At 50.5% G+C, this 25,339-nt stretch overlaps 2 protein-coding genes across 3 annotated transcripts; both read right to left on the bottom strand.

Moving 5' to 3' along the window:
- Nucleotides 1-8,809: 8,809 nt before the first annotated feature.
- Nucleotides 8,810-15,346, bottom strand: LOC140683562 (serine/threonine-protein kinase PAK 3-like). Its single transcript, XM_072926169.1, has 6 exons — nt 15,238-15,346; nt 14,517-14,634; nt 13,573-13,672; nt 12,933-13,129; nt 10,392-10,529; nt 8,810-9,030 (listed from the first exon to the last, which is right to left on the bottom strand). The coding sequence occupies exons 1-6, from the start codon at nt 15,285-15,287 to the stop codon at nt 8,938-8,940; spliced, it is 696 nt and encodes a 231-aa protein (XP_072782270.1). The 5' UTR covers nt 15,288-15,346; the 3' UTR covers nt 8,810-8,937.
- A 794-nt stretch (nt 15,347-16,140) lies between these two features.
- LOC140683560 (uncharacterized) lies at nt 16,141-19,039 on the bottom strand. 2 transcript variants are annotated; one of them, XR_012054732.1, is made up of 4 exons: nt 18,911-19,039; nt 18,298-18,633; nt 17,252-17,873; nt 16,141-16,945 (listed from the first exon to the last, which is right to left on the bottom strand). XR_012054732.1 is itself a non-coding variant. In XM_072926167.1 (3 exons), exons 1-3 carry the CDS (start codon nt 19,001-19,003, stop codon nt 17,658-17,660), a joined length of 645 nt encoding a protein of 214 aa, XP_072782268.1. In that variant the 5' UTR covers nt 19,004-19,039; the 3' UTR covers nt 16,977-17,657. The 2 variants fall into 2 exon arrangements, 1 of the variants encoding a protein (XP_072782268.1); XM_072926167.1 differs by lacking the exon at nt 16,141-16,945 and having other exon boundaries at nt 16,977-17,873.
- Nucleotides 19,040-25,339: the final 6,300 nt, after the last annotated feature.

Below are 25,339 nucleotides of genomic sequence, written 5' to 3'. Positions count from 1 at the left end.
CCCCCAGGCTCCATCGCAGGACGATGCTGGCATCGCCCTGCACCCTTCCCCTCCCCAAACCTCCTCTCTTAGCAAAGTTGTGAGTTTTAAAACCCCAGATTCCTCCCCAGGACCTTCCCCGGACCTTTCCCAAAATGATTCCCTTCCCTGCCCCAAGGCACAACATGGAGGGGACCGCATGGCATGCCCATCCCCCTCCCTGCATTCTTTGTCTCCTAACGACCCCCTTCGCCCTACAGCCAACCCCTCCCACTCCCGAGACTTCTCCACCCACCCCTCCCCTCCACCCCCTTCTGGCACCTCCCCTAATGAATCATTCATCAGTCCTCCCTCCGACCCCGCCCCTGCGGGTGAGGTAACACCAGCCACACCCCCTAGCCCTGGTCCTGCCCCCGCCCTCGGTTCCCGTGGCCCGCCCTCTGGTTCCCATGCCTCGGTTCCCGAGGGAGGGGGGGGGACGGAGGAGGAGGGAGGGGGGGAGGGGGGAAGCCGCGACCTGCCGCAACCCCTGCTTGCCTTTTCTGCCGCACCAGTCACCTACACCCCGCGGCAGAGGGGCAGACCCTTGGCACAGTGGACCCCTATCCCACAGGCTGTAATTAGAGATGTTTGCAAAGCCCAAAAAGACTTTGGTCGGGAAAGTGAATACTTTCGGGGACTTTTAAAAGTCACACTTTCCTCCAACGAGTACGTCCCTGCTGACATTCGCGCTCTGTTTTTGTGCTTGCTTACTCAAGCTGAGTTTTTGGTATGGGAATCCGCATGGAGGCGGGAGGTACGGGATGCATTACCGCAACTTTGGGCAAAAGCCGAGACCTCCTCTGACACCGATGGAGGCATGTTAACCATTGACCACCTGTGCGGGATAGGGGATTGGGACGTGGCAACAACACAGGCTGAAAAGATTCCAAGGGGGGCATTGGCAGCAACTGCCAATGCGGCAGAAAAAGCATTTTTTAAGTTAAAACCCCGTGGTCCTGTTGTTAACTGTTTTTCTATTAAGCAGGAGACACAGGAATCTTTCGTTAGTTTCGTAGACAGGTTGTACAGGGCAGCTGAATCGCAGGTGCCAGAGGACGGATTGAGGCAGGGCATGGTGAAGCAGATCGCCCTGCAGATTGCCAACGAGGCCTGCCGACAGGCGATGCTGAGCCTGCCCCTCGACCCAGAGCCAACGCTCCAAGACATGCTGGACGTGTGCACTCGAAGTCTCACCCTGCCTTCAAAAGACCCTCCGGGGACACCCCAAACGCCATCACGGAGAGTCTCCTTTGCCGAAGCCCACACGCCATCCACGGCTCCGGCTCCTGCACGCCGCTTCACTGGGCCACCACCCAAAGGCTACCATCCAGGACGGCCCTGCAACCTGTGCAATAAGAAAGGACACTGGGCATCTCACTGCCCCCTCAAAGAGGACTTCTTGCGTTTTAAAAAACAGCAGCAAGGGCAAGGTGCCTCCAACTCAGGGGGACATTCAAAAAACTGATTTCCCAGCGCAGTCCCTCCCTGCGTAAGGACACAAATTTGGTGGGAAACATAACATCAGGGGGCAGGAGGGACAACACATTAGCATACCCACCTGAGGACAATAACTCTAATACCAAACACGACATTTCTGGAGTGCACAATAGGGGAACAAGAGCTGGTGAACCAGCCTGTGTGGGAGGAGTTGGGAATTTCATCTCACAGGCATGGCTTGGTCGGGACCCCGACCATCCCAGGCCCATCCTTAACACCCAGTCCAACTTCTCTCCATACAGGTTGGCCCTAACCGAACCCCTACTGCTCAGGGACAGCAATTGGCACTTTGTCACAGTGGACACACAGGACCCAGGGACCTGTAGAAAACTCCCCAGTAAGTACATCGTCCTTGGGGACACAAAATACACGCCACTCGACATCACTATCGCACCCAATTTGACACGTGCAAACCCTAAACATCTGGTGCTGTGGCTGCACTGTGCTCACCCGCCAGTCTACCTTCCCAAAGGGCAAATCATCGCCCAGGCCATACCTGTATCTGGGGTTTCTGTCTACCCAGAAGACCTGTGGAGGAAAACCGCAAAGCAGATCTACGAGGTGTGTCAGGCCCAGGTAATTGGGAAGGATAAACCCAAAATTGAGTGTTACATGTGGAACGGCGGTGAGCACAAGTGGCTTAACGGCCTCTTGGACACAGGGGCAGACGTCACAGTCATTCCCTCACGGGATTGGCCGTCGCGTTGGGAGTTGCAGGACGTGGCTGGACACATTCAAGGTGTCGGAGGGGCACAATTGGCAAAACAGTCAAAAAACATCATCAAATTTGAGGGGCCAAACAGACAGACAGCTTACCTGCGTCCGTTTGTTCTGGATTACACGGAGCCCCTGTGGGGAAGGGACCTGATGGCCCAGTGGGGGGTCTCATTGACCATTCCTACCCCCCAGGTTTTTCGGGCAGCGGTCACTGAGGAGTGTCCTACCCAAAAGTTAAATTGGCTCTCTGATGTTCCAATCTGGGTAGAGCAGTGGCCGCTCAATAAACAAAAATTAAAAGCGCTCCAAAAACTCGTGGCAGAACAACTTGCCAAGGGCCATATCCAAGAAACAACATCTCCTTGGAATTCCCCCGTCTTTGTCCTGAAAAAACCAGGCAAAGACGAATGGCGGTTGCTCCACGACCTTTGTGCCATCAACAATGTGATCGAAAATATGGGTCCACTCCTACCAGGGATGCCGTCCCCCACAATGTTACCCAAAGATTGGGAATTGGCTGTGATTGACATCAAAAATTGCTTCTTTCATATTCCCCTCCACCCAGACGATGCACCACGTTTTGCCTTCTCGGTTCCGTCCCTTAACCGAGAAGCCCCAATGGAGCGGTACCATTGGCGAGTATTACCACAGGGCCTCAAATGCTCGCCCACCATTTGCCAGCGGTACGTAGCTTCATTGCTGACCCCAGTCCGTACAGCCACCGAGGGCGTGATCATCCAACATTATATGGATGATATCCTGATTTGTGCTCCCAATGACGATCTCCTTACACACGCGCTTAACCTGACAACCGATACGTTGGTTGCTGCAGGGTTCGAGCTGCGAGAAGATAAGATTCAAAAGATGCCACCCTGGAAGTACCTGGGCTTGGAAATTACCAAGCGGACTATTACTCCGCAAAAATTGGCCATCAAAAACAAAATTCGGACCCTAGCAGACGTCCAGCAGCTGTGCGGTTCTTTGAACTGGGTGAGGCCATGGCTAGGCATTACAAACAGAGACCTAGCCCCTCTTTTCGATTTATTGAAAGGGGGGGAGGAGCCGAGTTCTCCCAGGGAACTCACCCCAGAGGCCCAAGCAGCTTTGATTAGGGTCCAGGAGACAATATCTGCCAGACAGGCCCACCGGTATGATCCGGACCTGCCTTTTAAATTCATCATATTGGGCAGGCTGCCACACCTCCATGGTGTGATATTTCAATGGACAGACACCCCAAGGAAGGGCAAGGACCAAGACCGAAGGGACCCACTCTCCATCATAGAATGGGTCTTCCTAAGTCACCATCGGTCCAAGAGAATGACAAGGCCACAGGAGTTAGTAGCGGAACTGATCCGCAAAGCAAGAGCTCGGATCCGAGAGTTAGCTGGATGTGACTTTGATTGCATTCACATTCCCATCAAATTGGAATCGGGCCAATTCACCAAGGCCATGCTAGAACATCTGTTACAGGAAAATGAATCCCTGCAGTTCTCTCTAGACAGCTACACAGGCAAAATTTCAGTTTTGAGACCAGCCCACAAAATTTTTGAATCAGAAATTCAATTCGCATTGTCCATCAAACAAATTCAGAGCAAAAAGCCACTCAAGGCCTTGACAGTTTTTACAGACGCGTCCGGGAGTTCCCACAAGTCTGTAATAACTTGGAAAGACCCCCAAACGCAACAGTGGGAGACAGACATTGTGGAGGTGGAAGGCTCCCCTCAAATAGCTGAGTTGGCTGCCGTCGTCAGGGCCTTTGAGCGATTCTCTGAACCTTTTAATTTGGTAACTGATTCGGCATATGTGGCTGGTGTAGTGTCTAGAGCGCAGGACGCTGTTCTACAGGGTGTGTCCAACGAAGCCCTGCACAAGTTGCTCTCGAAACTGATTAAGCTAGTCTCCCACCGAGAGCAACCCTTTTATGTGATGCATATCAGGTCACATACCAACTTGCCAGGGTTTTTGGCAGAGGGCAATCGGCGTGCCGATTCTCTCGCTGCCGCCCCGGCTCAGGTAGCTCCGCTCCCAGATAAGTTCCAGCAGGCTAAGATCAGCCACCAGTTTTACCACCAGAATGCGCCCGGGCTGGTCCGGCAATTCCACCTCACTCGTGACCAAGCCAGAGCCATTGTGGCCACCTGCCCGTCCTGCAAGTCGCTCCTCCTACCATCGGTGAGCTCAGGGGCAAACCCTAGGGGTCTGAAGTCCTGCGAGGTATGGCAGATGGACGTTACTCACATCCATTCCTTTGGGAGGATGAAGTACGTCCATGTCTCCGTGGACACTTTCTCTGGGGCAGTCTTTGCTTCTGCCCACGCAGGGGAGAAGGCCAAAGACATTGAAAAGCATCTGATACAGGTCTTCGCTATGCTGGGCGTCCCTAAATTGATAAAAACAGATAATGCCCCCGGGTACACATCCAAGGGATTTGTCAGCTTCCTGCAGCAATGGGGAATAGAGCACAAAACTGGCATCGCATATTCCCTGACAGGTCAAGCAGTGGTGGAACGGACTCATCAGAGTCTCAAACGCATGCTGAAACAGCAAACACCAACTATGAAGGTGGAGTCCCCTCAGGTTCGGCTCGCGCGTGCCCTCTTTACACTGAATTTCCTAAATTGTTCTTTTGAAAACCTCAACCCACCAGTCACCAGGCACTTTAACAACCACGAGCTGAGCAAGGTTAGGGAAAAACCACCAGTGATCATCAAAAATCCAGAGACTTGGCAGCTGGAAGGGCCCCATGAGTTAGTTACCTGGGGACGGGGATATGCTTGCATGTCCACGCCCTCAGGACTGAGATGGGTCCCGTCCAAATTTGTCTGGCCATATGTCCCCAAACACCAGACTGATAAGAAAAAGGATCCTCAGGTGAAGCATGCAGCCCTCCGCAGACGGAGAAAGTCTCCCCTCTTCCTTTTTGATTCAGCACCTTCTCTTTCAGAGCCTTCCCTTTCACCATGCAGTTCCCTGGACTCACCTTTCCCTTTTGATTTAAACCTCCCCTCCTCAGAATGCTGACTTATGTTGCTGTTAACATTCATTGTTGTTATTATGAGTTTTAGTAATGTTAAAAGTTTTAAAGGTCATCAATTCCACCGTGCACATCGACCACGCAGTCTTCACCGCCCCATCAGAGCTGACATCCGATCAACACAGACAGCCAGAGAAGAACCGAGCAGACATTGGGTTCAACGATGGGGAAAAGGACTGTAAAACCTCCCATTTAAGTTATTTTCTGTTCTTTTCTTTTGAAAAACAGAAGAGGGAGTTGTGGAATTGTGTTATTATATGTTCTATTATGTATAAGGTCATTCCATGTACCCTCTCGCGATCTGTAACAACCTCCCGGGTTCTCCCATTTCCCCCCGCGGTCTGCCTTCCCGAGAAAGTGCCCAGTCACTCTGTTTACGTCTCTCAGACCATCTGTCAGCCATGCGGCGGGGTCGAGAGACGACCTGGCACCCTTCCATCTGTCCATCTCCCATTGGACCCCTGCACCCCACTATCCCCAGTCCCCCCATGGCGTTATCTCATTGGCCGCCCCGGGTTTCCCCTATCCAGTACTTATAGAGCGGGTTGGGGACGCCCCGGTGCTTTTTCTCCCGCCTGGCCCCTGATCGCTGCTGCTGCCCGACCCGCCGCCTCTTCTCCCGCCTGATTCCTGCGTGCTGCCGTGGGCTTTTTCTCCCGCCTGATTCCTGCGTGCTGCTGCGGGCTTTTTCTTCCGCCTGATTCCTGCTCTTTCTCTCGCCTGGCCCCTGACTGCCGCAACCGCCGCCGCTGCCCCAGGCGATCGCGGCCGCCTCGGACTGTCCTGCGATCGCTGCTGCAGCCTCACCGCCGCCGTCGCCTCTGCACACAGAGCGCCGCGGCTCCACACGCAGCCTCTCTTGGATTGCGGCCAGCTTTGGAGCGCGCCGCCCTGCCCCCGAATGTGCCAGGCGGCACGGACAAATTCGAACTTAGCACGCAGCAGCCTTCTCGGTTTTTGCCTTCCCAACCAAGCCGTAATAAACTGAGATATCGCCCGCGGGGGAAAAAGTCTCTCTCCTTTTATTTGCCTCGGGACTCGCCTCGCTCCCAAACCCACGCAGCACCGGCCGATACCCGCGAGGGTTCGCCGGAAAACACGGAAGCTGCCAGCGCTCCCCCCCCCCTCACGGAGCTAGCTGGGGCAAAAGGGGAGACAAGAGAGCGCTAAGGCACCCCTGATCTCTGACAAGTCGCCTCCCCAAGAAAAAGCCTGTCTCAATGGCTTGAAATGAAACCAGTTCCCAATTCCAGCAGGTTGCTGCTCACACCGTAAGCATTTCTACACTACTGTTAACAACCACAGAGATTCAAAACCTTCCAAATTCCAGAACATCAAGTTTTCAAAGGTTTCTGTTCCTCTGCATTTGCTACAAACTCTTGAAATGCTTTCTAGACATATCCTGGAAAATGTTTCAAGAATCAGATTTGCATTGAGTTGCAAAATACTTACTGAGCTCATGGTGTTTAGTGATCAAAAAAAACCCACCAAAATAAGTGGGACAAACTCCAAAAAAGGAATGTCAGGGATGTGATCAATCCCTTTGGTTCCTTTAGGCAGCCCTCTGCAGATTTTTTTGGCGTGACAGAAAGCTGCTCTTCCAAACCTATCAGAAAAGTAGAGGCAAGATTATCCATTTGGATTGCCAGTTTCTTGAACACTCCCATGCCCTAGGACTCCCATTCCCAAGTCTCCAGTTCCTGTCCAAAGCTAGAGGCGAAATCCGTGACTCTGGTACTTGAGCCCACCTGCAGCCCATCCTGCAGCCCAGCCCAGCCCCTCAGCATCAGAAGCCTTTCCAAGAATCTTCTGCACTCACCTGTATGGTGAGTCCAGAGTTTGGCTCGCAAATGTCAGCAAATTGCTCTCTATTCCCTCGCGGGATGGAGAAGATGGATGCTCTGCGTCTGCTGCGCAGCAGAGAATCCCTCAACTGGCTCAACAGACTCCGTGCCAACAGAGCCTCCTGCAGCTAAAGGAATGCAGGATTTGTTACGATTAAACTTTTCTTCAACATGTTCTTTTTCTGGGAATTCCTCACAAGCATTTCGTCAATGCAACTGGCAGATGCTTTTGCTGGCTGAAGCCACACTGCGTCTTTCCTTAAGAAATGAATAAAGGAAGCACAAATTGCCTGCTGAAACCCTTCTGCTCCCTTCCAAATCAGATCACTAGTCAAGCACAAGGCTCAGGCTCATCCCCGATTCCCTCTGAGAGACAGGAGGTAATATTTTGCCTCAGCCAAAAGGTCATTACAAAAAAAGAATGAAAGTTGTTGGTGCTAGCTGTTGTTAGTTATGGTTTGCATTTGTTCCAGTTAATTTTTTGGGTGTTGATGTGTGCTGGAAAATGGGGGGGGTTGAACACCAAACCAAAAGGGAAGTACACCCAGCTCAGTTGAATCCTTACTAAGAAAAACGGTTCTCTTTTGCTTTAATGACTTTGTCTCCATTTAATTGTACCTAAGAGTTTATTTCTAACACCTTTCTCCCAGCAGCTCCGAGCTGCAGCGTGGCACAGCTCTTGCTGTGTGCCAGAGAGCACGAAGCAGGCCGGCCTGCTGGCCCTGAATATTTCTGCAAAGCACTCTGCAGGTCACAGCTTTGCTGTGGCTCAGTGCAGAAGTGCAGGCGCTGCCTCCCAGAGCTGTGTGGGGCACTGGCTCCTGCAGCCATGAGCTGACAAGCTGTCCCTGCCTCCCGCTGGCCCATGGTCCCCTGGCACAAGCGCCGTGCCTGAAGGACGCTGCCCTGTGCTCCAGCCTGCCGAGCAGCCCGGCTCCCTGCCCCGGTGCCCAGAGTGCTGCACACACTGCTGACCTTTGCCAGGAGTCGCAGGGCAGCCAGCACAAGAGTGGGAATGCTGAGCCAGGCTCCGCTTCCCCTCGGGAGCAGCCGGCTGCGCTTGGGCGCTGAGAGCAGAGGATGCGCCCGCTGCCAGCAAGAGGCACGCAGGGCCGGGCTGTGCCTCCTGCAGCTACAAGGGCCTCCTTGCAGCCTGCCCCTGCCCAGGCTCAGGCTGCTCCGGGCTCTGCCAGGGCTCTGCTGCAGCTCCACGCCGGGCAAGGCCGGGCCCACTCTCACCTCACACTCGCTGACAGCTCTGCACCGCAGGAGACCTTTCAGAGCACCTCTCTGATCTTTCTGCTTTCTCTGCTGAGCAAGGCTCTCCTCCGGCCAAAGACATTGCCCTTCGCGATACAAATCCAAGTGGCAGGCACCCAAATGCTCTCGAGTCACAGCTGAAGGCCTGCATCTGCACAGGATGTTTTGGCTGCCCCACTCGCCCTTTGGTTTTTCCCGCAAATGCCATTGCCCTTTCTGCCTCAACTGGAAGTGCCACAGATGTGCCAAACGGGGCCGGTGGGCCGTATGCCAAAGGCAGTGTAGTCTGGAGAGGATGAATGAAGAAGAGCCTTCTCCATTTACAAACCATACCAAAGAAGCCATAAGTGTGTCTCAGCACCAATAAAAGACAACTGGCAATTCAGAAGGAAATGTTTTCTGAAGGGGTCAGAAGGAGGGGAATCTTCCAAATGACTTGATGCTTTGAAAACTTTATTTAATTATAATCCTATCCATAAACCTATACTACAAAACTACTTAACAATCCTAATCTAGAGTCCTACTCTACAATCCTACTTTAACTTGGTAATAATATCTTCATCGTTAGATTCTTGTCTTCTTCGTCTTCTTCTTCTTCGCTGAGTTGATGAGTGGTGCCAGGGTGGATGCTGGCTTGGCTGCTGTTACAAATGGATGCTAATCCACAGGAAAAAAAAACAACAAAGAACAGTGAACCATGACATTCCAAGCTCAGTGCTTCACAGACTCAATCAGGATTCCTCTAGCTCCTAGAAGGACCCAGAAAGTAAAACAATGGGACCATCTGCTCCCCACTCATCATGTGCAGGAGCTTGCCATCACAGGCAAACCTGGCCCAGAATCCCACTCATCCATTTATTCTGGTTTCTCCATCTTGCTGGGATTTTTGCCCTGCCAGTGCTCTAGAAATGGTGCTTTCTGTCCCTGGGGTTTTTTCCTTTCAGGAAGCTCCAATGACTCCCAGAGGTCCCTGTCTTGGAAAGACAGGCACCATGCTAACTTCCACAGGCACACAAAGCAGTGTCTGCCTTTCCATGCCCTGCCCCTGCTGTGTGGGATGGCACCTTCCTTCCCAGCAGGGCCAGTCCAGCGGCGATGGGTCCTGCAGTTCCCTCTCTGCCACACAACCTGGCAGTCAGCCTGGGACAGTTCCCCTCTGCCTGAGCATGCCAGGCAGCAGATGGGGCTGGGGCAAGTCCCTCTCAGCTGTCCCTGTTTGTGTGCCAGAAACCTCTAAGGGTGGGGTGGGGGGCATAAACCAGGGCCCCTCAGAGGCTCACAGTGAGTCCCTCAAAGCCCCTCCTGCCCACAGCCAAATCTCTCCAGACTGCTCTGCCAGGACTGGCAGCCTTGGGTTCCTCCACCACTATTTCATGTCTCTTTACCCTGCATTGCTGTACTTCAGTTCTTTTACCATTAGATAAAACTGAACATCCCACCAAATCAGGGCAACAGAAACAGCCAGAAAACAGAGCACCTGTCCTCTCAGGAAATGCGGAGAGAGGTGGAGTTATTCACTTTTGTGAAGAACAGGCCCCAGGGAGACTTTATTGCTGCTTTCCAAGATTTCAGAGTGGCTTTGAAGAAAGTGGGGGACACCTTTTTTAACAGGGCCAGTTACAAGAGAGTGTGGGCAAATAGTTTTAAACACATGGGGATCTAATCAGAGTAGGTCTAAGGAAGACCTTCTTTTCTCGGAGCATGGTGCCACTCTGGCACAGGTTGTCCCAAGAGCTTGTAGGTGCCCCCATCCCTGGAATCATTCCAGGTCAGGTGGGACAGGACTCTGAGCAACCTGATCTCTTTAAAGATGTCCCTGCTCATTGCAGGTCACTTGGACCAGAGGACTTTCCAGAGCCCTGCCAGCCCAGCCCAGTCTAGGATTCCTCACTGTTTTCATTTGAACATCACCAAGAGTGGAGGTGAGGAGGAAGGGGGCTCATCTGATGCCTCGGACCTCGGTGGAGGAGGAGCCCATCCCTCAGACACTGTTTCACCTCAGCCCCTTGGCATTTTACCTGCAGGAGCCTCTTGGCAGACCAGCGCTGCTCTTCGTCTGTCTGCAGGCAGCAGCTCAGAAAGTCACACAGGTGAGGCGAGAATCGGTTGGGCTTCCGCAGCTGTGGTCTCTCTCCTCTGGCTATCGGGAGTTCAGCCTGCATGAAAAGGAAACACGAGGCTCCACCTGCTTCTTTCCCATCTGTAACTGCTCTCCCAGAACCCACTGTTTAAGCTCCACCCTGCAGAGCACTTTCTGATAAGATGGAGATGGTAAAGGAAAGATGACTTTCCTTTACCAACAAAACACCATGGCTTTTCCAACATCCCGCTGATCTTGCCTTGGCAGTCAATTTCATTGACTGACCCAGTTAGTGGGAGCTACATCAGCAAAGCTTCTTTCCTTCTTGGAGGATTCACACCACCTTGACAGGCTTTTCAGAAGATGGACTCTGCTACACTAACACTACTATTTCCAAGGATTAGTACATGAAAGGCATCTCTGCAGTGCTTGTTGGTCCCTTAAGCACAGTGGTCATAAACCAAAACTCATTGAGCTTCTTGTCCTCTTCTAGAAAACAGAGGTGCATGGGAGGCAAGAATGGAAATCCACCAGGTATGCCTCAGGGTGAGGAAACAAACATTTGGAATCTCATATTCAACACAGACCCTTTAAGACACCTGCACAAATGTATTGGGATGAAAATGCCGGCTTAGGCACACAGGAGCCACCTGCAGCTCTGTCTCTCAGCTGCACGTTTCAGCCTCTTTATGTGGCAAAAGGAAACCTTTCCAAGGTCAAATCAGAAGAAGAAGCACCATCCCGATGGTCACCCTCTGCTCATTTGTATACTCAAGTCAATGCATTAATGGCGTCCCCATCGCAAAATATGTCTGTAAGAAGTGGGAGGTTTTGACAGGCTCTCCGTGACACCAGGCTGCAGCCTGGTCTCCAGAAAAATGCTCATCACAATAGTAACAGCTCTGTGCTGGTGGCACTGAAATAGATGGTGACCAAAAAGACTTTGTTATTATCCTCTTCAACCCAGAGGAAAATTTCCAAGCCCAAACCAGCAAGCACACTCCCCTGGAGTATAAATAATTATGGCAGCTTTCTTTCCTTTTCCCACACTCTCAGAGGTCACAAAGGGAGCTTTATCCTGTCTCTCTGCAACTGAGCCACTGGACATGGTGGGGAGCTGGAGTCCTCACTGCCCTTAGCACTGTGCAAGCCAGAGATGGCCCTGCTCCTATAGTAAAGGAACACAGCACCAGCATCAACCGCCCACGTTGGATCCCAGCCCCAGGCACCAGGCTGCAAGCTCATCAACTTTTTAAAAGACCCAGAAACAGCCAAGGGTTTAGTGTAACTGCAGTCGGAGAAAAACACATCCTCAACTTATCCAGGCCACCCACACACATGACTGAGCAATGTACAGATTATTTGAAAGCCTGAAAGTTTTGAAGACCCACAGGACTTGGAAAAGATGCTACAGTGTGGAGGAAAATCAATGTGCTGTGGTTAAAAAAAGAAAAAGAAAGCAAAACTGTTGGGGAAGATGAAACCGGAAAACCTTTACAAATATGTATGCCTGGCAAAAGATTTTGAGAATATGGAAACTGTAAGCGAGATTGAAATGAAAAGTAAGCTTTGAGATAGTTACTAGCCTTAGTTACTGAACAACTGGAAAACAATGGTATGGCCAGCTGAAGGTAATCCCCTTTTGATTAAACAACACCCTCTGCTGGCAGACAGGTCCAAGGGTCAGAGCAGACCCTACTAGCTTGGCAGAAGGGGTCCAAAGAGTAGTTTTTAGGGTTTAAAATGTAACACAGTATGGTAATGTAAGGATTCTTATAGGCTGTAGTAAATACTCTAGTATTTGTATCTTGGACTAGATTGGTTAGTGAAAATTTGAACATTCTGCACAGAAGAAGATTTATTGTCTTGTAACAGGAACTTCCTCACTCTTTCGGGTCTCTCTTTTGGGCTCCTCTTTCGGGCCTGCTCTGAGCTGTGGCTGGCAGCTCCAAGCAGGGCCCTGCATCCACGCCCTTTGCAATAAACCGAAAGTTCCAAGACCTGGCTTCAAAGATCTTTTGTCTCCGTCCATCCCGACCGTCCTACCCACTGTCACTCCTACACAAAACTACTTGGGCATTGCTTTAGTGGTTGTGTCTTTTTTCTTTTTCTTTTTCTTTTCTTTTCCGATAAAATTGAAACTGGGAAGGTGTAACGTCAATTTCTTAGGATATTTATCACATGTCTAACCTCTCCACTGAAAAATTCTTGCCCTTCAGAGACAGAGCACCAACGGAGTTCAAAAAGCAAATTAGAAATGTCAGGCAGGTTGCAGGCCAAAATGCCAGGTTTCTGAACTGCTACTTCCCTTCTGATGCAACCGAATTTACAGCAGATGCTGATGTGCTGCAGGGACATGTTTAGAAGGGGACCTTGGTGTAAGTGGTGCTAGCAGATGGCAATGGGATTTGTCCAATGGCACACAGGACATGGGACAGGTGAGAAAGACAAGTGGGATCAGGGAGTATTTGCACCTTACCGAAACAGGAGTTTCATTCCTGTGAGGAACTTCTCGTTCCACCATTTCGATGCCCACGATTCCAAAAGACCATATGTCCACTTTGGGGCCATATGGTTGACCTGTCAGCACTTCAGGCGCCATCCAGCCAGAAGTGCCGGCCACTGAGCTCCGTCTACGCTGCTCAGGGGTGAGCTGAGCAAAGAGGCCAAAGTCAGCTGTGGACAAATAAACATACCATGAAAGCCAGGTCAAGTTAGGAAATCAAGCAAAAGAATTCCCCACTCTCAGTCTATGTGTTGTTGAATCTCCTGAAGAACTGTCCACACTCAGTTTCCTTGGGGCTTTAGCCAAGGAAGTATGGAATTGGCCACTTCCAAAAAAATCACAGTTTTTTAAACGCTGCTCACAGCAGTGGCCTTTATTCCCCTGAAGCTTTAGATTGTAGCTCCCTCCCTCTGGAAGAGACACAAACACACCAACGCCACTCTTGACTTCTCCTGGTTCCTTATACCTCTGTGCACGTTGCAACCGTGCCTTCAGCTCACAGCGGTGGGGCCCTGCACTGCCACCAGCACCATTTCTGGGGAGTTGGCAGCCACTCAAAGCAGCCCCTCACCCCACATCCCTGAACGCTGCACCTGACCAGGAATATACTGACCCAGCTTGACAGAGCCGTCAGTTCTGAGAAGGATGTTTTCACTCTTCACATCTCGGTAGATCACGTGGTTCCAGTGAAGAAAATCCAGTCCTTGCAGGCACTGAGAGAGAAAACAGAAGCAGGAGGGCAAAAATTAGTGATTTCATCACACAAGAAAGGAAACAGAGTCTCTTAAAAGATTCCCTCTGCATGGGAATGGCGAGTAATGGCAGAACACAGTGCCATTGAGAGGAAGAGTTGCTGCTCCAACACTTGCAGAGCAGGACTTTTCTAAGGAAAGGTATGTCAGCTTTTGAAAGAGCAACAGCACCTGCTGTTGTAGACTGTCCCCTGCAAACCAGCCAGGATGACTGCTGCTGCAGTGGATGTGCTTTCTCCATGCAGAGGGCAAAGGAGGGGTTTGGCCAAGAAAGAAAAAGTCCCTCTCTTTGTTGTGAAGTGGATCACTTTTGGGTGGGAGGCTGCATGACGAGAGTTTTGTTGCTGGCCTCAGCACAGACTTGAAGTATCACATCAGTCACCTTCCTGAAGCAAAGAGCATTTTGGCTGCACTACTGTCCTTTTTAGTTGAGGACTGTGAGAAATGAGTCTCTGTTTTTTCTCAGCTGATCATTTCAAATCCTGCCACCAGCACCTTTGCTTTTACAGGCAAGGAATGCAGTGCAGACAGGCTCAAGATACAAGTTTAGGGAGGCAAGGTGGAGAAGAGCAAATACAAATACAGGAGGCAGAGTGAGACTACAACAGCAGGAGATAAGAGTACAAGAACTGAGTACACTGAGTGCAGGAGCACTGGCAGGCAGTTCCCTTGATATGCTTTTACTTGCCCATAGCATACCAGCACAAGGAAAACAAAGTTTATACATGAAACCTCTCCTGTTCTGAGCCTCTGTTTCCCAGACAATCCTGCCCAAGCCCTCGGAAGCACAGGTGGGCTTGCTGACCTCTCGACTGATGGCTGCTATCTGGTCTTCAGACAGGTAGGTCTTGCTGATGACATCGCTCAGAGTGCCTCCATCCATGAACTCCATAACCAGCCAGAATTGATTATCCACAAGGTAGCTGAAAGAAGGAAACAAGAGCATGGAGGTAAACATGCATGGTTAGTTTATTTTCTTGGTTCTTATTTCCAAGTCCCTGTGTGACAAGGACAGAAGAAAAGGAACAGACATTCCCTCTAGGCTGTGCATTGTTTGAAACCTGTCTCAAGAAGAAAGGCACAGCTTTGGAAAAGGAGATGTCTTAAATAGCCAGCAAGTAAAAACTGCAGTTTAGGAACAGATAAAAAACTTGTCACACTGCGTGTTTCTGGAAATAATCTTCCTGGCATGCAAAGCAATGGAAAAGAGGGGACATAATCCAAGGAAAATCCATGTTAGTTTACCCAGACGTAAGAGGACTGTTGAAAAAAGTCAAGTCCCAAAATAATGTGGTGGCTGTGAACTTACAGGCTATTAATTTAATTAGATATGACTGATGCAGGTTTTTGAATAATTTTCAAACTATGTGTGCCAGGGAATACTCCTGCAGACAAGATGCACTCTCTTCCCATCCACTGGAGATGAGCAGAGCAGTAATAATTAACCAATAATTACAGCTCTGTTTTGTGCCAGTGAACAATCTTGCATGTTTGCAATATGTAAACAAATATTTACAACAACTCACCTGCCTAAATAGTTGACCACGTTGGGATTCTTATTTATCTTCACAGTCATGAGTTCATAGGCTTTTAGTTCCTTCTTCCTCGGTCCTTGGAGATTTATTTTCTTTATGGCCACCTAAAATGACATTGAAAATCAGTAACTTGAGAAGTTGGTGGCACGAGACCACAAGGCACATGGAGCGAGTGATTTTGCAATGACACAGCCAAGCTGTGCCAAACTGCATTCTGATTAGGCATTGCAGTAATTAGGAACTGACATTGCAATAGCCCATTGCTCCGCTCCCATGGGTGCCAGTTACAGGACACGTGGCCACTGAGGTTTTGCTGTGTCCACTTGGTAACAGTGGTGTCTCACCCACAAACCTCTGAGCCCACTCCCTGCTGCTTTGTATGGGATTCAGAAGTAATCCATGCCTTAATACTCTGTGGCTACATCCCGGGCTAGGGGCAGGGCTTAGGGTTTCTAGGGACGCCTTGCAGATCTCTCCCTATGTGCAGTTCCCAAGTGCAGCACTGCAGGTGTCTGAGGAACTACTGGTAACTTTCAGATGCATTTGCTGGCAACCAGAAGTGAGAATTCAGGACTCTGAAGCTGTCGCCCCAAAGAGCAGTGAGATGCTCTAAGGCACCACCTTTGTTTTAGCAATTGAGAGCGAGTGAGCACATCCTTCTCTGAAATGAACTGCTGCCCTCTGTGCCTTCTTTGTGGCAGCTGAGAAGGTCAAAGACTGTCCGCAATGTCTTTTGCAGGCTGGTACCAGTCTGTGTTTCTTTTGCCTCTTCAGCACAGCTCGACCCAAAGCTCTGGCCACAGCTGCTCACACCAGAGGGGAAAGCCCTTGAGTGCAGCAGAGATTGCGGGGGCTGTTGACATTTACCTCTGCTCCTGAGGCTTTGTTGATTGCTCTAACCACAAATCCAAAAGTCCTAGAAACAAAAAAGCAGCAAAAAAATGAGAAGCCATTTAGCTCTTGCAGTGAAAGCCAGCCCACACAGGAGATCTCTGCTGCAAATGCCTAAGACCTGCAGGATGAAGGCGGGCTCTGCCAGAAGGCAGATGATGCATTTTCCTCTCAAGTGCATGGGCACTGGGTCTGTCCCTGAAGTGCTGCCATCTACTGCCTCAGCTCCTAAAGAGAGCTCCTTCTTTCATCTCAGGTTTCATGTTCTAAATTGCGCAGTTTTCATAGTTTTCATCCTGACCATGGAGAATTTCCTTCAGCAAACTCTTGGAAAGAAATGTTCCTGAGAACTGTTATCTGACAGCTATCAGGGAGTAGGTTGCACTTTCAGGCAAGCAAGTTTCTTCCCCTTTTATTAGTGTGGCTGTATGATTTGGAGAGATAGAAAAATGCTAAGGAAATTAACACAGAGCTGTCCCATACTTGAGAGACATGGAGATCTTCCAGGTCCTGTTCCTTGCTGCAGGCAAGAGACCTTGGCAGCATGAAGATGTCTCTGACAATACTTTCAGGGCACACTCACAAATTCTGAGCAGCACTGAGAGATGGGACAATCTATCCCCAGTGTCTGAACATGGCAATAGATGTCTGTTTGCAGCTGGCCTCACTTCACACTGCATAGATATTCCACCAGAAAAACACCTGGCCCATGGTTATGGAGAAGTAAACTGTGGTTGGACTCACCCGCTGCCAATATATTCCAGTTCAGAATATTTCCCCACGGGGTTTTCCATGTTCACTATTTTCCCTGAGGGAAACAAAATGCAAGATGCTCACTTTAAAGCAAAGATCCCAGCTTCCAGAAGATGCAAAAGGCAGCCCCAGAGCCTGAAGCTTTGAACTCTTTGTGGTTGCCTGGGTAACAACAGCAAGCAGGCCGACAGCTCTGCAGCACAGGTGGCCAGCACACAGACTGATTTTCTACAGCAGTTCCCATGGGGAAATGTCTCTAAATGTCCCTGGGACATCAATCTCAGGAAAAACATTTGGTACAGCTATGCTGAAACATGCACACAATACACTGTCCCTCAGAGAAGAAATACAGCAGACGTACTCAGTTGCTCCAGGGAGTCATCCTTGATCTCCTGGTGCTGAGCAGCGCTGGAGATGGGCAAACTGCCCCGGCTCCACTTCCCAGGTTGGGGAGCAAAGGCTCCTTTAGACAATGCTGCTGCTGCAGCAGGTTTGACAAAGCCCTTGTGGATCTGGAACAAGAAATGAGTTTGTCAGAAAGGTGCCTGGCAGAGATGAGCCTGAAATTCCATTTCAAATGCAAGCCCTTGGTAAAGTTCTGTCAGCCACATGCAGGGCTCTTAAATGGGTTTTTTTCTGATGTCCACTTCTCAAACTGGATGGGTCAAAACCAAAGGTTAGTTCTACTCAAGTTCATGGCCAGATTCATGTTCCATTTTCATGGATTTTCTGAAGGATCACTGCCACAATGACCATTCTGCTTCCTCTCAAGGATTCCTTTCCCACTCCAAGGGCTTCAGACACATTTGCAGCTCCTTGTTCAAATGTGTCCACTTTTCCTGCACCATCTTCAGGTCATGCTCAACTTGTAGTAACTTTGGTGGGGACGGTTCCTGTACCTCATGCCAGGCCTGGGGCTCTTCATTGCCACTCATTTGCTGGAAGTCTTTGCAGGCTGCCCGGCGAGATGTCAACGTTTGCACCTCAAGTCAAACAGAAGAAAGCAGTCAGAGACTACGGCTTATCCCTGTCAGTCAAGAGTCATTGACTGTGAGGAAAGGGAAAGAACAGATTTACAAGGGGTACAGACAGCTTGTTTCAATCCTCCGTCTGGGTCACCATGTTCCCCTGTAAAAACACCTCGAGAAACAAGGAGAGCAGGAACAGGCCAGCAGGAATCAATTTGGATGACTGCTGGCCAAAAGGCCAAAGGACAAGTCCCACTGTCCAGGGCAGCAGTTGAGATTCAGCACACCAGGAAATGTCCTTCAGAGTCTCTGGGGTACACACTACAGCAGGATGGCACTCAGAGGCATCACCTCACTCCCTGAAGCCCTGCACTGGAAAGGCAAGAAGGGCAGAAACCACCAGTTTGGTGACTGCAGTGGCTATCCCTCTTTCACTCACTTGCTCTTGTAGAGCCTGAGGGAGACGACTAAGTTTTTCTCTGATGATTTTAATTTCTTCTTCCTGCCTCTTCTCCTTTGCCTTCATCTTAGTGTCAATTTTCTGAAGCTCCGTGTCCAGCTGTTCCTTCAAGTTCTGTAAAATACAAGAGAGAGGATCTTTCATGAGTGGAGTGGCTGCCACTCTTTCACTCACCTGGTCTTGTTGATCGCCCCTCTGCTGACGGAGATTCATCTCCTCTTGAATTCCTCTCATATCTTCCTTGTTCCCCTTCTTCACTTCCATGATGGCACTCTGAGCCCCGGGCAGCTCTGCTTGTGACTCTGCCTTGATGTTCTGTACACACAAATGCGGAGCAAGTGACTGGGAGCTGCCATCACGCTCAGCTTTTTCCTCTTGCAGCTTCAAAATCGCATTTATTCAGCCACTTCTTTCTGCTCCCCTACCCACCTCTGCTTCCAGTGCAACCCTCCTGTCCCAGTGCTGACTTTGGAAGATTCCAAGGCTCTGTGCTTTCAGTGCCTCTGGGACTCCTGACCTCCTCAGTCCCAAGAGCTCCATTTTATGCCCCTTTTCCTGCCCTTCCCTCTGAAACCTGGCGAGTCAGGCTTACCTGGCCATTCTCCTGTGGCTCTTTCACCTGCTGCCTGAGCTGCTCTTCCTGTTCTTGGGCTGGGAACAGCTCTCCCCGAGTCTGCCATGGCATCTCTGACAAAGCAGGCTGCTCCTGCTCTTTCTCTGGAAGGACCTGCACAGAAAGCAAGAGAAGATGGGTTTCAACTTTCCATATAACATTTGAGGGCCAAGACTCAAGGACTGATGGGCTCACACGTTCCCAAAGCACTGTGCTGCAGCTCTCCTGGGTCATTCTCTGCCCATGAGGAGGAACAGATGCCAAAGTGACCCTGGCACTGCAATCAGGGGCCGTCTGGGGCTGAAGCTCCAGCTGCCTCTGAGGCAGCTGACAGGGAAGGTGTGGCATTTTTCAAGGGTCTGCTGAGGACCTCCCTCTGCTTCTGCCTTGCTCTGTTTGTCTTTCAGTAGTGACTGACACCCCACCCTGTCCCACAGCTCCATCCTGGCTCTGCAGGTGCCTTCCTCTGTGAGCTCAGCCCTTGTGAGAGACACTTCTGGAGTTCATGTTCTCTTCACCAACTAAAACATGGAATTCTTCCACCTCTCTGGGACAGGCTAAACATTAAAGCATTAACGGGGGGCTTCAGGAAGAAGAGGCTGGAGGAGGAAACCATGTCTGAGGGGAAAAAAACACCACATCTGGAGGAGGAAACAGCTCTGCCTGCTCAGAATCGGTCATCGGAACATGTCTTTAATCCTCTCCTGAAAGGGATGCTTTACATGAACTTTGCACCTCCAACTGCTTTGGACCAGAGCCAAGAAGATTCAATTATGCAAATGTTACATAGATAGATAGATAGATAGATAGAGAGACAGACAGACAGATCTCACTTTTATAATCTCTCTTTACTATCATTTTTGTTCCTACATACATCAACACTTGGTAGCCATTGCCCCAGTCAGCAGCAATCCCGAGATTGCTCTCCTGTTCCTTCAATAAACCACACTCTCAGGGAATCTGGAGCATTTAGGTCCTTATGGAACACAAGAAGATCCAGAGCATTGAACTGGGAACTGCACTCTTGCAGCATCTGTGCTTGGCCAAGTGCTGCTCTTGGACTCGACCACACTGACACTGCTAAAGGGGCTGCAATCAGGAATAAAGGCTAGGCCCTCCCAGCTCCTCTGATCTTTGAGGACCAGCTGGAATGCAAGAGCATTGATTTCCTGCTCAATTCCCAAACACCACACCTCCTGATTTCCTGGGTTGCAAAAAGACACAGGGACTGTAAATATGAAAGCGAAGAGCAAGGCCCTGTTGACTGCCCTGGCACCACAACAGCTCCCTGCCCCAAACAATGTGTTCTCATGCAAAAATACTGCATCCTCCAGAAAGGCCCCCTTACAAAAGAAAATGCAAGCAGAATCTTTACAAGCGCAGAAAAAGGGTGGGAAAGAAGGAGGAAAATCCATCTGCATTGCTAAAAACCAAAAAATTGAACAGGAATTCCCCTCCTAAAAAAGGAACAAAAACAAGACAGAAGAGCCACAGATGCCAGTGGAAAAAACACTAGGATAACGTGAGGAGATATTTGCCAATGAAACAGCCCATGTGGCAAGCATTCAGCATCCTCAGCCAGCAACAGCAAGGGCTGGCTCATCAGAAATTTGCAGCTCTGTCTTGCACTAAAGACAGCACCACCCACAACTGGCACTTACTGGCTCCAAAGATTCAGGCTGTGCTGTGACCACTGATGGAGCCTCGAGGTCATACTGCTCAACTTGCTCTCGTTTGGCTTCTTCACCAAGAGGAGGCGGAGCCAGGGCAGACACTGCTGTTGTCTCTATCATCTGTGGCAAGAGAGAAGCATGAGGGACAGGCTGTTACCTATCATTTATAACCTTCTATCTTCTCCCATCTACCACCATATCTTCCAAGGAAAATTGAGAGTCTTGGATTACAACGGGATTCTAAGGCACTCTCATGGTATTGAAATTGGCCAATCCACCTATAATGCAAATTGCTCTGAATTAAATATTCCACCTTGCCTACTATCAGGTAGCAATGATCTATTTGTGTAAGTGACCCTGTAATTCTTGAAAGCTCTGAAATGCAACAGTGAAACTTGCAGCTCTGCCTTGCACTAAAGACAGCACCACCCACAACGGGCACTTACTGGCTCAGGAGATTCAGGCTCTGGTGTGACCCCTGATTGAGCCTCAAGGTCATACTCCTCAATTTGCTCCTCTTTGGCTTGTTCACCAGGAGGAGAGGGAGCCAGGGCAGACACTGCTGGTGTCTCTGTCATCTGTGGCAAGAGAGAAGCATGAAGGACAAGCCGTTACCTATCATTTATAATCTCGTTTCTCCTCGGATCCACAACCACCTCTTAAAAGGAAAAATTATCCACTTTGTTAGCAATGCGATTCTAAGTCACTCTGACCAGATTAAAATGGGCTAACTCAACAGAACTCTATTTGATGCACTCTATGTATTTGATAGTCCTTCCTGGCTGCCATCAGCAAGCAACTGTGCCTTGGCACAAAGGAGCTTTTGGCTCTTTAAAGCCCTGAAATGCAAAAGTAGGAAATAGCCAGCAAGGCCTTTGCTGTTGCTGCGGCAGACATGCAAAACTCAAACTGGATCAGAATCCCAACCAGTGCAAGGAAAGGGCAGGAAAGGTTGTGCAGAAGCATCTGTGCTTGCTGGAAAGAGAGAAAATGGTCAGGGCTTTACCTCCTACCAAACCAAGTCAAACCAAGTCAAAAGTGTCCCCTCCTCAGGTGGCTAAAACACTTGGAGGCAGTGAGGGCATGTTTGGCAGGGGAACAGCCATGGTGCTGAGCGCTGTCATGTATGGATCTATGGAAGTGTGCCTGAAGGTCCCTCACGAGCCTCCCGTTGTCCAGGCTGAAACACCCTGAGCACCTCCTCCTTGGCCTTGCGCTCCACACCCTTCCCCAGCTCCCGTGTCCTTCTCCGCACACGCCCAGCGCCTCAAGGACTTCCTTCTTCAGAGGGGCCCACATGTAGACACATCACTGTGGAGTTGTGCTCGCCCTGTATATCCCCTCATAATGGTTTGTCCCTCCATATCCCCTCTTTGTATTCATTTGGTTCATCCCAGCTTTCCCATCAGCACCTGTATGTCCATCAAACCCCAAAATCCCTGACTCATCCCCCTGTCTCCTCCCAGGTGATGTGTCCATCACCTCGTGACCCTTCCCCTTTGTCCAGAGCCTTCTCCCAGGGTCACCAGGTAACTGAACCCTGGCTCGGGGCTCCTCCCCCACCCCTTCCTCAGTGGTCACGCTGAGGCCTTGCCCCCAGAGAGCCACTCCCAAGTCCTTCCCCTGTTGGCTGCTCAGGTTTCCCGTCCCCCTGTATCTGGCTCCTCTGGGCAGGGACACCCTCTCTTGCTCTGGATGTCCTTCGGGTTTGGATGTGGCCTGGGATCTCTCCAGGCCCTCATTAAATTTCGGAACTAATCCTGAGGAGGAGCGCCTCTTTCTCTAGCTTGTCGGAGCAGCTTGTCTTTGAACTCACGAGGGAGCTTCTCAAAGCCCCCCAGGATCCAAGGAGAAGTTCCCTCCCTCTGCCCGACTCGCCCCACTGCCCAGCTGGACGGGGTGCACTGGGGACTGATCACCCGTGGATTTGAGGGTGACACGCAGCACAGAACTTCCAGCTATGGTTGCAGCGCTGCCCAGCCCAGGGGGACGGTCACTGCCCTGCTCCTGCTGCCCCACTGCTGATGACACAGGCCAGGGTGCCCTTGGCCTTCTTGGCCACCTGGCCAGGTCCTGGCCCACCTTCAGCTGCTTTTGACCGGCACCCCTGGGTCCTTTTGGCCCACACAGCGTCCCAGCCACTAAGTTGCCCATTGGATTAAAAATACAGCATCCACCATTTCAAAATGTCCTTCCTCTTCTGAGCAACACAAGACTGCAGTCATGGACTTGCAGCTTCACCTCCCCCCGGCCCCGCCTCCAGGCTGCAGTGCACTTTTCAAAGCTGCAGACTACACCAAAAAATGCATCCACAGAACCTTGCTTTTTGCCTCACAAGAGGGCTTCACAATTATAAACTTAGTTTCTTTGGCCAGGTCTTGTCCCCCACAGATTCATGGACAACACACTTGTCTACTTGCAGCTTATCAAAAGTCACAAGACAGCTGAGCCGCACACTTTGTAGAACTGAATAAATACTCGAGAAACTGCAGACCCGTTTCACCAGCCAAACACGTGTTTCCACAAAGAGAAAGCAAACAAACCAAGCCCTGAGACCTCCAGCACTACTTCGTGCGCCCTTGGCCATGGCCCTGCAGAAGCCCAAGAGACAGAGCTTCACTGAGATGAGCAGCCAGACGCTCATCCTGAGGCAACAGGCCTTGGTGCCTAAACATGACAGGTCCAAGGCCAATTTCTAGCTGGAGGTCACTGCCTGCAGGAAATCGCTGGGTCCTGGCAGGACTCCAGCACTCAGCATCCTCGCCAGCAACAGCAAGAGCTGGCTGGTCAGAAACTTGCAGCTCTGCCTTGCACTAAATACAGCATCACCCACAACTGGCACTTACCGGTTCAGAAGATTCAGGCTCTGGTGTGATCACTGATGGAGCCTCGCGGTCATACTCCTCAATTTCCTCGTCTTCGGCTTTACCAGGAGGAGAGGGAGCCAGGGCAGACACTGTTGTTTCCTCTGTCATCTGTGGCAAGAGAGAAGCATGAGGGACAGGCTGTTACCTATCATCTATAACTTCCTATATTCTCACATCTACCACCATTTCTTCCAAGGAAAATTGAGAAACGTTAATTGCAATGGGATTCCAATGCACTCTCATGGTATTAAAATTGGTTAATCCACCTGTACTGCAAATTGCTCTGAAATAAATATTCCACCCTCCCTTCTATCAGATAGCAATGATCTCTTTGTAACTGACGTTATAAATCCTGAAAACTCTGAAACGCAAAAGCGAAACTTGCAGCTCTGCCATGCACTAAAGACAGCACCACCCACAACTGGCACTTACTGGCTCAGGAGATTCAGGCTCTGGTGTGACCACTGATGGAGCCTCGAGGTCATACTCCTCAATTTGCTCCTCTTTGGCTTGTTCACCAGGAGGAGAGGGAGCCAGAGCAGACACTGCTGGTGTCTCTGTCATCTGTGGCAAGAGAGAAGCATGAGGGACAAGCCGTTACCTATCATTTATAATCTCGTTTCTCCTCGGATCCACAACCACCTCTTAAAAGGAAAAATTATCCACTTTGTTAGCAATGCGATTCTAAGTCACTCTGACCAGATTAAAATGGGCTAACTCAACAGAACTCTATTTGATGCACTCTATGTATTTGATAGTCCTTCCTGGCTGCCATCAGCAAGCAACTGTGCCTTGGCACAAAGGAGCTTTTGGCTCTTTAAAGCCCTGAAATGCAAAAGTAGGAAATAGCCAGCAAGGCCTTTGCTGTTGCTGCGGCAGACATGCAAAACTCAAACTGGATCAGAATCCCAACCAGTGCAAGGAAAGGGCAGGAAAGGTTGTGCAGAAGCATCTGTGCTTGCTGGAAAGAGAGAAAATGGGCAGGGCTTTACCTCCTACCAAACCAAGTCAAACCAAGTCAAAAGTGTCCCCTCCTCAGGTGGCTAAAACACTTGGAGGCAGTGAGGGCATGTTTGGCAGGGGAACAGCCATGGTGATGAGCGCTGTCATGTATGGATCTATGGAAGTGTGCCTGAAGGTCCCTCACGAGCCTCCCGTTGTCCAGGCTGAAACACCCTGAGCACCTCCTCCTTGGCCTTGCGCTCCACACCCTTCCCCAGCTCCCGTGTCCTTCTCCGCACACGCCCAGCGCCTCAAGGACTTCCTTCTTCAGAGGAGCCCACATGTAGACACATCACTGTGGAGTTGTGCTCGCCCTGTATATCCCCTCATAATGGTTTGTCCCTCCATATCCCCTCTTTGTATTCATTTGGTTCATCCCAGCTTTCCCATCAGCACCTGTATGTCCATCAAACCCCAAAATCCCTGACTCATCCCCCTGTCTCCTCCCAGGTGATGTGTCCATCACCTCGTGACCCTTCCCCTTTGTCCAGAGCCTTCTCCCAGGGTCACCAGGTAACTGGACCCTGGCTCGGGGCTCCTCCCCCACCCCTTCCTCAGTGGTCACGCTGAGGCCTTGCCCCCAGAGAGCCACTCCCAAGTCCTTCCCCTGTTGGCTGCTCGGGTTTCCCGTCCCCCTGTATCTGGCTCCTCTGGGCAGGGACACCCTCTCTTGCTCTGGATGTCCTTCGGGTTTGGATGTGGCCTGGGATCTCTCCAGGCCCTCATTAAATTTCGGAACTAATCCTGAGGAGGAGCGCCTCTTTCTCTAGCTTGTCGGAGCAGCTTGTCTTTGAACTCACGAGGGAGCTTCTCAAAGCCCCCCAGGATCCAAGGAGAAGTTCCCTCCCTCTGCCCGACTCGCCCCA

Source organism: Taeniopygia guttata, chromosome 3 (assembly GCF_048771995.1).
Source record: "Taeniopygia guttata chromosome 3, bTaeGut7.mat, whole genome shotgun sequence".
NCBI classification, from domain to species: Eukaryota; Metazoa; Chordata; class Aves; order Passeriformes; family Estrildidae; genus Taeniopygia; species Taeniopygia guttata.
Note: the sequence above shows the minus strand (reverse complement) of the source record. Positions and strands in the feature narration are given on the sequence as shown.